Raw genomic sequence first — 10,485 nt, 5'->3', positions numbered from 1 at the left:
AGACAGCAATATTAAGCTCATCGAATGTTAGCTCCTCATCATACCCTTTAATCTTAGGAGAGACTGAATGACTGACGTCATGACTGTGTTTGGCACGTTTACTTCCTCAACCCAGGGAGGTGTCTCACCTCCCTCCTGCTCAACCAGACGGTGTTTAATTTATGTAATAAAGAAAAAAATACGGTTGTGTTAACACAAAACACATCCTTGCTACAATACGGTATAGTGTTTAGTGGATCTAACGATTCATTATGTAATGTTGTTGTAAATCATAGCTTCGTTTTGTTCTTTTTTGTTTTGTCTTTGTTCTTGTTTTTGGGGTTTCTTTCTTTCTTTCTTTTTAATCAAGATGTGCATATCCAACCCAGCCCATTGTTCCTCAAGTTTCCTTCATTCTGAATTTATGTACTGCGGATTCAATCACTGGTAAATACATGTAAATACAGGATAACGGTTGAATTTCACCAGGACCAAGGACCAATATTCATAACACCGACGCACTCAACTCTGGAATTCTATAGGATAGGACATTAATTGGTGCCTGTTCCAGTTACATTGTAGCGTCCAGACAGTCTGTCTCAAATATTTCAGTTCATATCATTACATAGATGAATTGATAGCAATAAATCATTTTCTCCACAATAATAAAGTAAAACAATTATATATATATATATATATATATATATATATATATATATCCCTTATACTTTTCAGCAGACCACTCTTTTCCATACTTACTTTTCTGCCAGTCTTCACAACTGTATATTGCTATTCTGATGGGCTATACTTTAATGTACATAATATATTATTAATTCATTATTATGTACTTTACGATCTACACTGCATTGTATTCCTTACAAATTGATAAAAACAATATGTAACGCGGCCTATATGAGATGTATAGGCTTTGCATTTTGCTTAACTCTTGCTAGATAGAGATAAATGGCAATTGAATTAGATGAAATAATTACCTTGAATTGCATTGAAGATATCAACAGAACAGAATGACCCAATTCACATCCTTAATATTAAATCTATCAAGAATGATATCATCATGATCTCACACCCTGTCAAGAGAAAGAGAGGGCAATATTTTACAGCATTGTAAAACACGAATTTCTTGAAAATTTTGCAGATGTCGCCACAAATGCTAATTGGTGAGATATGACATCACAGCCCCTTTCAGAACGAGAGGTAGGTAACGTCTGAGTTTGTTTGTTTGTTTATTGAAATTTAGGTGCCTTTTCAGGTATGACATGACCGATAGTGGTTGCATTTGTAAAGCATTTCTCCTTGTTTTGATCCATTGTAGCTATTTGTTGGCGGAAATAGAAACAAAGCGACAATAGGGAGGAAAGTGTGGTAATAGGCATTCGACGTGTGTGTGTGTGTGTGTGTGTGTGTGTGTGTGTTTGTCAGTTGCATATTCAGTGACTGTGAGACCGTCACAAACTGCGTTTCCTGAATTGGTTATCCAATTTGAATATCTGAATATCTGAACATGTTTCTTTATAACCGGCTGTGTCTTTGTCAAGACATTGGTAAATTCCAGCATGTAGGCCGAATGGACTCTTCCTCTATTTGTCTTTGATAGTTCACTTTATAGAATGTTGACAGTTTTGTGTTTTCTTACATGTATAATTACAGCTTTTGGATGGTAGTAGGAGGTCTTTTGAATCCTTTATCTGTAGTGCTTGTGGAAAAAATAGAATAACTGCTGCGTTACAGTAGCAGTGTACGTGTACTGCATATGATTTGTTCGCCCTGCATGGTTTGAAGTTATTTGAGCAATAATGACAAAAATAGCAGTATGAAGTATAGAATATCAGCATTGATGATAGATATCACTTGTGTAGTCGTGATGATGATGATGATGATTAAGATAATGTTATCATGAACCTAAGAATGATGATGATAAAAATGATATAATTACAAACTGACACGCGATGGGAACAGGCTGGGGAAACACGCAAAGACGTTTATCACTTGGAACAAGGAAATACTGATTTGTTCTCCATCGTTGTGCGTTTTTTTTGGTTCTCTGTCAATAAATCAATGAATAGATGAATCTATCTATCTATCTATCTATCTATCTAACTAACTAACTCTATCTACAAAAAGCATGTTCTTGGGAGCATACACACAGAGACATATATTATTTATCTCTTTCTGTTTCTCCTTCCTTGTGTTTATTTCCATGAAGGTTTACAAGAAATCGTGTTGTCTTGAGTCTGCGATGATTTTTCGCTGCTCCCGCAAAGGCTTCTTTCCCCATGGGAGACACAATGTATGGCGAGAAGCCATCCTGGTCATCCTAGCGTGTTTTCTGTTCGGCTACCTGATTGGTCTGCACCTTCGCGAGGAACAAACCGACAATGAGTTCGCTCTCTCTCTCGATAAGTCAAACAGGCAGGAGGTGAAGAGGACCAGCGAACTGCTGGAAGAAGTGAAGAAGAAAGCAGGGATACCGTCCGACTACATTTCCTGTGAGTGAAAAACAAAGGACCCCAAATAAATAAATAAATAAATAAATAAATAAATAAATAAATAAATAAATAAACAAACAAATAAAATTTTCTCATACATTAACCTTAACATTAACACCGCTCACTAATTTTGTCTAATCTTAATTGGCTGGCAACATTTCAAAGAAGCAAGCAGAGAAAAACGAAGCGGCGGATAGGTATGATTTAATATATGTTATCATCAATCCCTTTTAATTCTGTGGTTTCTTTTTTTGTACTGTGACTTTTTAAGTTAAGACATAATATACAGTTTGTCATCTGTTTATAAATACCTTTGTTTCTTTCTTATTTTCATTTTCATTTATTGTTACGCGTCATTTAGATTATTCCTATTAATTGCGCATTAGTAATGTGTAATCATTATACTATTAGATGTATTTATTATTTACAATATGACCATTATCATTCTTTGTCATAAATACAGTGCGTATAATTACATGAAAAATTATAAAAATATAGATTGTAAAAGATATATAGGCCATTTTTATAAAGATCATAAATTACATCCCTTTGAGAAAAATTAAAGTTCTGAATCAGCCGTCAGGTTCTCTTGCCCCAATTACTCGCAATCTGTTTCTTGGTAGGCGACATAAATCTTGAATTCATTTTGACTGAATAATATCGGAGTGAGAATAAATAAATGAACAACCATGATGATATTATCACAGATTGTAGATGTTCCCTCGTTTAATATCAATTCTTCCTTTATATAACATGCTCTTAAATTCTTATTCTTACATGTATCTCTGTTTTGTCACTGTATACCTCTTTCTTCGCAGCTCTGAATAAAACCTGGTTAACATGGACATCTATAGACAGTCCTGCTCTTTACCGCGCATGCGTACCGAGACCGGAAGTAGATGCCATGCGAGAGGTCATCACAGGGGACATGGTATTAACAGAGAAAGCTGATAGTATGACGATTGAAGCCTGTATAGAAGTGTGCATACAACTCGTGAGTAGACTTACTCATGCCTTACAAAATAAATGTTTACGGCCCAACAATGCTTTTGTTTTCTACAAAATATTCTTCGCGTTAATATCCATGGGCATTTTGATGTAACTCTCTGTAACCCTCATTAGTTTAAGTTCAAGTTGTTATATTTCATCTCCAACAAATTGAGGATACAATGAAATGTTTGAGTATAAAAAAGCATAATGGCATGGAATCAGCACAATGATGTAATTAGCATGATAGCATAAAAGATACAGGAAATTGATTGTTAACAGAGACACAAATAAATGCTAGAATCATCTTTGTGGTAAACTCCGAAACAAAATTTTAGGATATGGAGGGGACTGCTAAAAATCAGAGTTTCTAGTAAGTAGTTCCCTCATAAAAAAGGGGGAACTACCGAAATATTTAGTAGGCCTACTACATTCAGAATGTTACATTCCTTTTATAACTCATGCAATGCCTAATGGCGTGTTATTTAAAGGGATCATATAGTTTTGGTTGAGACCTCATTTAAGGTTTCTAACATTTTTGGATGAGATAATGAGAAACCTCTAATGCAATATGAAAGAGCATGTGATTCTATGAGGAATCCAACATTAATTTGATGAAAATTGGTTTTGAAATGGTTGAGATATCAAAAAAAGAGCGATTCTGATAAAGTGTGGGACCCACACTTTATTACATTTGCTTTGTTTTACTTTGTTTTTGGATGTTTCAGTCATTCCAAACCCGATTTTCATCAAATAAACTTTGAATTCCTCTTAAATGGTATGCTCTGTACTATAAGTGTTTTCTTGATATCTCGCAAAAAGTCAAAAGCCCAATTCTCATCTCCACCGATACTGTACCATCCCTTTAACAATGATAATAATTCATAACATTTGTATGGCGTAATGTCTAGTGAAGTTTTGTTTCACTTTGCAGGTGATGATTAAAAATGATGATGATTAATAGCATAATATATATGGTGTAATACATTTGGTTAAAAAAAAACAAAAAAAAGCAAACAAACGTTCAAAGTCACAGGCTATGCTCTATTTGAAGATGTAATTACATTTGTAAGAAGGGGAAAAGTATTTCTATTATGTTTAATACTAATTTGTTAGCTGAAGGAATAGGCTTGATGCTCGTGTTATATTGTTCCCAAACTTTTTCCATTGTTTGAATAAAGGTGTTTAAAAAATACAAGCCCTAAGACTGAAATGGCTGTACTACTATATTGAATAAGGTATAAAGAAAGCCTCGCATTTTTGTTAAAGTTACTGAGGCTTGCATGCGGCATGTTTATTTCAGTATATTTGTAGGATGTTGGTGGTGAGGGTTACTTGAAAATAAAGAAATGAATAAAAGGAAATTATGACTGATATTCTAGAAGCGTTTACAAGCCACTAGTAATCGTTCGAGTTTCATTTTCTCTCTTAGGTGGTGTTCTTTATTCTTTTTGCTGTTTCTCAAAGGTATTTACCTACGCTGCACTAAGTCGAGGGAGAGAGTGCCACTGCACGGAAGTCTCAGCGAAATCCCCCTTCCTGACGTATGTCGATAGTGCCCTCTGCGATCAGCCATGTACAGGCGATACGGAACATAATTGTGGAGGGGAGATGTACATGTCTGTCTACAGAACAGCCGTGGCAGGTATGTATCAAAAATATATTGTATGTGTCGGTTGTAATATAAAAAGGTACATGGTTTTCACACATTTAATGTCTTCAGGATTTCGAATCTCGTCATGGCCTACTGACGTGTTTATGAGCTAGCTTCGTAAAGATATGTCGTTCCCTAATACTGTCACGAGTCAATATTCACGTGATGTGGGGGAATTTTTTTCTTTTATTATTTCTTTCTTCTTACTCTTCTTGCCCTTCTCCTTGTCCTTCCCCGTTCTTTCTATATAGAAAGAAATGTGGGTCATAAAGCAAGTTTATACTGACACAATCTAATGAACTCTATCAATGATCCGTGCTGCTAAGAGACGTAAAGAGTGTACTCCCGCTATAACGAACACTATAGTTATAACGAAAGTGTGGTAACCAAGAAGTACACGTGATAGTTCAGCTAGGTCTCAAAATTATCTTCCGGATACCATTATATACTCTATTGTTCGTCTTAAACGAAATTTCGATAAAACAATAGAAGTGCAACATGTTTTGATTTTGTTGTAACGGTAATGCCTGAAGTTTAAAGGAAATCAAAACCCAAAGGGAAATGTGGATTGAGTGAAAGCAGCAACATTAATAGAACATATCAATGAAAGTTTGAGGAAAATGGGACAATCGAGTTTTGATGTTGGAACCGCTTTATAAGGAGATTACTAGAGGTTATGACGTCATGTGTGGACAGCAATATAAAAGAAATATAAAGGGAAAAAAATCACTTTTGTAGCATAATGAAAGAGCACTTGACTAACCGCGTTCAGGAAGCAGGGGGATTAATTGCTACCCTTATGTCAGTTTGAAGTTGATGGAATGTGGGTTTTTTTTTTTCATGAAAAATGAATATTCGTGGAATTTCCTTTATATTTTCTTTCTATTGTTGTCCACACATGGCGTCATAACCTTTAGTAGTCTTCTCATCCGGCTGTCATTGGCTGTTCCAACATCAAAACTTTAAAAATTCATAACTTTTGCATTGATAGTCCAATTTTCCTCAAACTTTCACTGATATGTTCTACTAATGTTGCTGCTTTCACTCAATCCACTTTCTGTTTGGGTTTTGGTTTCCTTTAATGTTTACTCATACCTGAGTGAAGCCTTTGTCTAAAATCCATCCTGTTGCAGTAAATGCAAGATGAAAAAAGAACAGAGTTGTTTAAAGATATTAATAGAGCTAGCAGTGGAAAGCCTATAGAGATCTCTCCGATTTATTTTATTTATGTATATAACAATTATTATTAATCTTGTTTATTTTTTACTTTCGCATTCGAATCCCTGATTATTTTGCTATAAGCGGCGTCTGGTACCAACATTTAAACCAATCGACAGAGAAACAGGTGGTAATCCTTTTCCGTTTCGCACTGACTGGCGCCCGATGACGAATCGAGCAGTTTCATTTGTTAAAGTAACTTACTTCCATTACTGTAATTAGTAACTAAATCATTCAGTAGGAATCTTACGCGTGGTAGATTATCTACCAGTCGTGAATAATCATCGCAACCGCAGCTCTCAAATCTAGTGCTGTTCAGCTTCAGGTTTAGATTTTTGATTGATACGGTCAGCGCAATAAAGAGCTGTGTTTGGGCGTTAAAAAGAAGGCTCATGATACCCAAACACTAACTCGATATCTACAGGCCTTATACCATTTTTTTTTTTTTTTTTTTTTTGTATTTGCTACTCAGCTGTGCACAATGAGGCCTCCAACGGTCCAGATAAAATGAGACGATAATGCGTGTAGGATGATATGATTGCGTGGGTCTTTCAGTCGTTTGTTATAATGAAATAGCTTTATTTCTTTGGCATCTTTCTTATGAACAGTTCTATAAAGTTGTACGTAATTTTGCCCATACTGAGAGTTGACATGTGACTTATATGCCTATGTATCGCATGTAGTACAAGAAAAGCGGATCATAATGTGAAACAATGCATCCTTGATTTATCACAATACATAAAATTGGAGGGAAAATAGAGAATATAATTCAGTGAAAATATTATTGCTTTAAAAAATGTTAATTAGACAGAATTGTGTTTCGCATTTCTATTCAGATCCAAGGTGCACTCACATCGAGCTTGGTAAGCGGGGAACTTTCCCGCTCATAGCACTGGCGTCCTTCCCCCGATCGGGTAACACGTGGACCCGTCAGCTCATCGAGAAGGCGACTGGCGTTTATACTGGAAGCACGTACTGGGACACAGAGCGGAAAATGGAGATCTCAAAGAAAGGTAAGCTGAGCGCTTTTAGGCCTCATCAAATTTTCTAAGCTCCATACAGAGTTACAAGACTCTTGGCATTTCTTGAAAAAGCGATACAATTTTTTTCTTTTGTGTGTGTTTTTATAATAATTGTTTGTTTTCTATCATTTTCATTTCTGTATTTTTGTTTTACTATGTTAGTCTTACAGTGCTATCGATGATGTGTTTTCTCCTAAAAGTGTTACATATTTTCTGCTTTTCAGTCTTCCTCGGCGGGAACAGTGACTACCGGGATCGTCGCACCATCTGTATCAAAACCCACCAGTTCGGTATTTCGCATGTGCGGGAGTTTGAAGGTGCCGTTCTCCTAATTCGCAATCCTTATCGAGCAATTGTAGCCGAAGCTTTCCGAAGGCAGCCGTCGGTTTCCCAGGGTGCACCGGAGCAAGCTGTGGCATATTTCGCATCATCAGGTATCCTGAGAAAATAGTATCTAAGGTTGTTTTTTGTTCTTTTTTCTACACGAAGGAGGACTAAATAATTTGTTAAGACTGTGAAAAAATACAAAAAACAAACAAACAAACAAAAACAAAAAGCTCTACAAAGGTTACGGATTTGTGGTTTTTGTTTTTTTTCTAAACTAGAAATAATGACGAAGGGACTGGGGGCTTCAAGAGCTCAAGTAGAATAGATAAGGCCTTTTTTCGGGTGCTGTTCGTTATTCCGAAGGTTCGATATTCCGAAGGTTTGTTAGTCCGAAGGTTCGTTAATTCGAAACACACAAAGTCCCTATACCTAGAGGTTCGTTAATCCGAAAATGAAAAAGGGTTCGTTAATCCGAACATTTGTGGCGTTATTCCGAAGGTTCGTTATTCCGAAGATTTGTTAATCCGAAAATGAAATTCGGAAAAACGAACCTTCGGAATAACGAATCTTGGGACTGAAGAGCCTTCGGAATAACGAACCTTCAGAATAACGAGCTGTAACCCTTTTTTTCACGGGCAGAATTTGAGCATATTAACTAGGAGAGAGAGGGAGAGAGAGAGACACACACAGACATACAGACAGATAGACAGACAGACAGGCAAATTGATAGAGTGAGAGAGGGAGAGACAGAGGGCGGAAGACGAAACAACGGCCGCAGAGACGTTTTTCAGTCACTTTCGTTACTGTTGACACAAACCATTTTGAAATGACTATTCTTTTGAAAAACTTGTCTGTGTTTGCTTTTCTTTTTCTTTTTCCTTTATCTCAATCAAACCTTCAGATTGGGCAACGTTCGTGAACAATCAAATCGATCGCTGGAAGTCCATGAACATGCAGTGGCTCCAAAACCAAAAGCGCTGTCTCCCAATTATCTACGAGGAGCTGGAAAGTTCCACCGTTGCCCAAGTCTCCGACATCGTGGTCTTCTTGAACCGTACGCTCAACCGCGAGCGCGTCGTCTGCGCCACCCAGGAGCATCCGTCATCGACGCAGACGGGCGTCTCCCTGGGCAACCACGGAAGGGTCACACGCGTTTACCTTACCAGAGACCCGTTCACCAGATCAATGCGCAGAAAAATTGACGCAAGCATCCGGATGGTGAACAAAACCCTGTACAAGCGGAGCCGAAAGACGCTGCCGAGAAACTATCTAGAGATCAAAGATCTTTTCTAACTCTTGTACTACTAGTAGTCTTTAGAAACAGATGGTATGGATCTTAATCAAGTGAATGGCAGAGAGCAATAACGAAGCCTTTCTTTCCTGTTGTCTAACACGCCTCGGAGACATAAGTTTGTGGTTAGGTCTACGAATGACCGGTACTGATTATTGGTTTTAATGACAGCTCAGAGATTTACGTTGGTCAGATACATTACTTTTTTCATTCAGTTGCCTTGACATAATCTATAAAAGCCGCGGGAAGTTCATCGTAAATTGTTAGCCAATGAAGTGTCGAACACGGATTAATGCAGGCAGAAATTTAATTTTCGGCCGAAGCTGTTATGGTCGAGTTGTGTCCCTATTTCATTGAAAGGTTAGCGATCGTCTGTGCTCGGCTGCTTTGCCTATTCAAATGTTGCATTATATGCATTATATGCGGAGCTTGGGTCGAATTATTACTTAGCTTTGAGCTGGTGCTGCTGGTAGGATGTAATTAGATATCATTATCAAATGACAAGGATCGATGCCTCTATTTTTATAAAATAAATAATGCACATAATTTGTTGGGCATTTTAAGAGCTGCCCACACTCGTCATCGCCTTGTATGTTTTAGATTGTGCCAAATAACTGTCGCGTGGAAAATTCTTACTATTAAAAAAAATCCTGTGTATTGTCCATAATTTGTATGACATCAACTCAGATGATGTCAAATTCAGGGCGAGGTGCCTAGATCAAGATAATCCATTTCTACGCAACACCAAGCTGTCATAAACAGTTGCACCTGATCATCAGCACGCTTAAAGGACAAGTTCACCTTCATAGACATGTGGATTGAGTGAATGCAGCAACATTAGTAGAGCACATCAGCAAGTGTTTGAGGAAAATCGGACAATCCGTTTAAAAGTTATGAATTTTTGAAGTTTCTGCTTAGTCACTGCTGGATGAGAAGACTACTACAACTTGTGATATAATTATGTCACGTGTGTACAACGATATAAAGAAAGTATAAGGAAAATTCAAGATTTTCACTTTTCTCGCATAATAAAAGAACACTTGACTTCCCTCTTTCCGAAGGCAAGGGGGAATAATATTACCCTTAACAATCGTCAGTGATGAGTCGAGGAAATACATGTATGCACTTTTTTTTTCGAAAATTAAAGTTTTGTGAAATTCTCTTTATACTTTCCTTATATCGTTGTACGCATTTGACATCATACACTCTAGTAGTCTTGACATCCAGCAGTGACTGTGCAGATACTTTAAAAATTCATAACTTTTGAACGGATTGTCCGATTTTCCCCAAACTTTCACTGATGTGTTCTACAAATATTGCTGCATTCGCTCAATCCACATGTAAATGAAGGTGGGCTTACTAGCGAAGCATATTCTATACTTCACAATTTCACAGCTTTCCATTCCACGGGCTTAATCCCGGGACGATTTCCATCTAATAACAATGACTGCCATAATAGAAAGTATTTTGGAAGTGTTAGTCTTGAGACCTGTCTTGCAA

General features: G+C 37.0%; 1 protein-coding gene across 1 annotated transcript; it reads left to right on the top strand.

The window, feature by feature from the left end:
- The first annotated feature begins 2,236 nt into the window (after positions 1-2,236).
- LOC140235780 (sialate:O-sulfotransferase 2-like) lies at positions 2,237-8,987 on the top strand. The gene is made up of 6 exons (XM_072315788.1): positions 2,237-2,486; positions 3,305-3,480; positions 4,941-5,118; positions 7,182-7,358; positions 7,592-7,801; positions 8,596-8,987. Exons 1-6 carry the CDS (start codon positions 2,237-2,239, stop codon positions 8,985-8,987), a joined length of 1,383 nt encoding a protein of 460 aa, XP_072171889.1.
- Positions 8,988-10,485: the final 1,498 nt, after the last annotated feature.

Source organism: Diadema setosum, chromosome 12 (assembly GCF_964275005.1).
Source record: "Diadema setosum chromosome 12, eeDiaSeto1, whole genome shotgun sequence".
In the NCBI taxonomy this organism is placed as follows: Eukaryota; Metazoa; Echinodermata; class Echinoidea; order Diadematoida; family Diadematidae; genus Diadema; species Diadema setosum.
This window is presented reverse-complemented; position numbering and strand designations above follow the sequence as displayed.